Source organism: Lipotes vexillifer, unplaced genomic scaffold, assembly GCF_000442215.2.
Source record: "Lipotes vexillifer unplaced genomic scaffold, Lipotes_vexillifer_v1.1 scaffold209, whole genome shotgun sequence".
Classification (NCBI taxonomy): domain Eukaryota; kingdom Metazoa; phylum Chordata; class Mammalia; order Artiodactyla; family Lipotidae; genus Lipotes; species Lipotes vexillifer.
Window position 1 is genome coordinate 265,759 of NW_006787556.1, and position 1,382 is coordinate 267,140.

The window sequence follows — 1,382 nt, forward strand, 5'->3', positions numbered from 1 at the left end:
GCATTCCTGGCACTGCTTCGGCCCTTCATCAGGTACTAGCTTGGGGGACAAAGACCCCGTTTCCACTCTCGCCATTTTCACAATCAAGATTAAGACCTTCTTGTCCCACCCTGACTCTTTCTAGCCTTAACCGCTCTCTACTTATTATGTTTCCCCGTATAAAACACACTTGGTTGATCCTCTCTTTTTAGTTCCAAGTTCACACGGAAGATCCGTTTTCTGAACAGCCTTGGAGAGCTGGCCCAACTCATCTCCATGGATCAGGTCCACATCCCAGAAGCTGTCAGACGGTGAGTCCTGGCTTAAGGATAAAAGTTTGGGATGGGATGTGTAAGAGCCAACTCCCACTTTCTTAATGCCTTGTTGGAACAAAGAAACTAAAAGACAGAGGCTCTGCTTTCAGGCTTCACTGTATCTGGGAAGACTCCATACATGCAGGACACTACTGTATCTGACAAGAACAAATGAAAAAAATTAATCCTATAAGTGCATCAAGGAGTAAAGGAGTAATCACAGCACAGAATTTAGAGGAAATTCAGACCAGCCCTAGAAATTAAGAAGGGATATGTTGGCAGTGAATAGGAGAGAATATCCAGTGGGGGAGGGTTGCTAGAGAGCAAAGGATCCTACATGATGACCGACCCAAGCATCTAATCTACCTCTTCCAGTTCACCTGGCTTCTCTCCCTAAACCCCTGAGTAAAACCCAGTCTGCTCCTGTACCACTTTTTTTCCCTCTCTTACTCCTAGGCTGGACCAGGATCTCCATGGCTCAGGAGGGACCTAGAAAAGGACTGGAATAATGAGCTTAAGAACCAAGCAAAGATATTGATCTGCTTACACCCTAAACCCTGAAACATCTGAGCAGTTTTGTAAATCATCTCATCCCCAATCCCAGTACCACTGTATCTTCACATCTCAATGGGATGTCATTCCTTCCATGACCCTGACTTCAAAGCAGGGCTCTGAGGTCCAGAACCTGATGTGCTGGGTGACTTTCATTTCAGCTGGAGGGGTGCATGTTGTGGCATTTTATATAGGAAAGTGCAAAGCTGTGCTGCTTTAGCTGTAGAACTTTGGGCAAATAACCTCCTTTCTTTGAGTCTGAGATCCTTTCCACCTGGAGTATTCTAGCAGTCTGTGAAGGTGAGGGGTGGATGGGGAGGGCAGGGCTCCTGCTGGGAGCCAGGAGTCAGTGCCCTAAATGTTGAAGAGCAATTCTGTTTCCCTCTTTCCTTCAGTAGTCACGTCTGCCGCCTGTGAGCCTGGGGAGGGACATTTTCAAAACCTGTATTTTGTCCTCTTTCATAAATTCAGATCTGTAGCGATTAATAAACTGCGATGGGAGATTCAAGCGCCGCGCCGAGGAAGTGAACTACTCTT

The 1,382-nt window shown here is 46.5% G+C and overlaps 1 protein-coding gene across 1 annotated transcript in view; it reads left to right on the forward strand.

Annotated features, from left to right (window-relative positions):
• Positions 1–786, forward strand: part of BNIPL (BCL2 interacting protein like) — a 6,846-nt gene extending 6,060 nt beyond the window's left edge. The window contains exons 9-11 of the mRNA XM_007460243.1: positions 1–32; positions 192–290; positions 750–786. Coding sequence (XP_007460305.1) covers positions 1–32; positions 192–290; positions 750–786 — 168 coding nt within the window. The remainder of the gene's footprint in view (positions 33–191; positions 291–749) is intronic.
• The last annotated feature ends 596 nt before the right edge of the window (positions 787–1,382 follow it).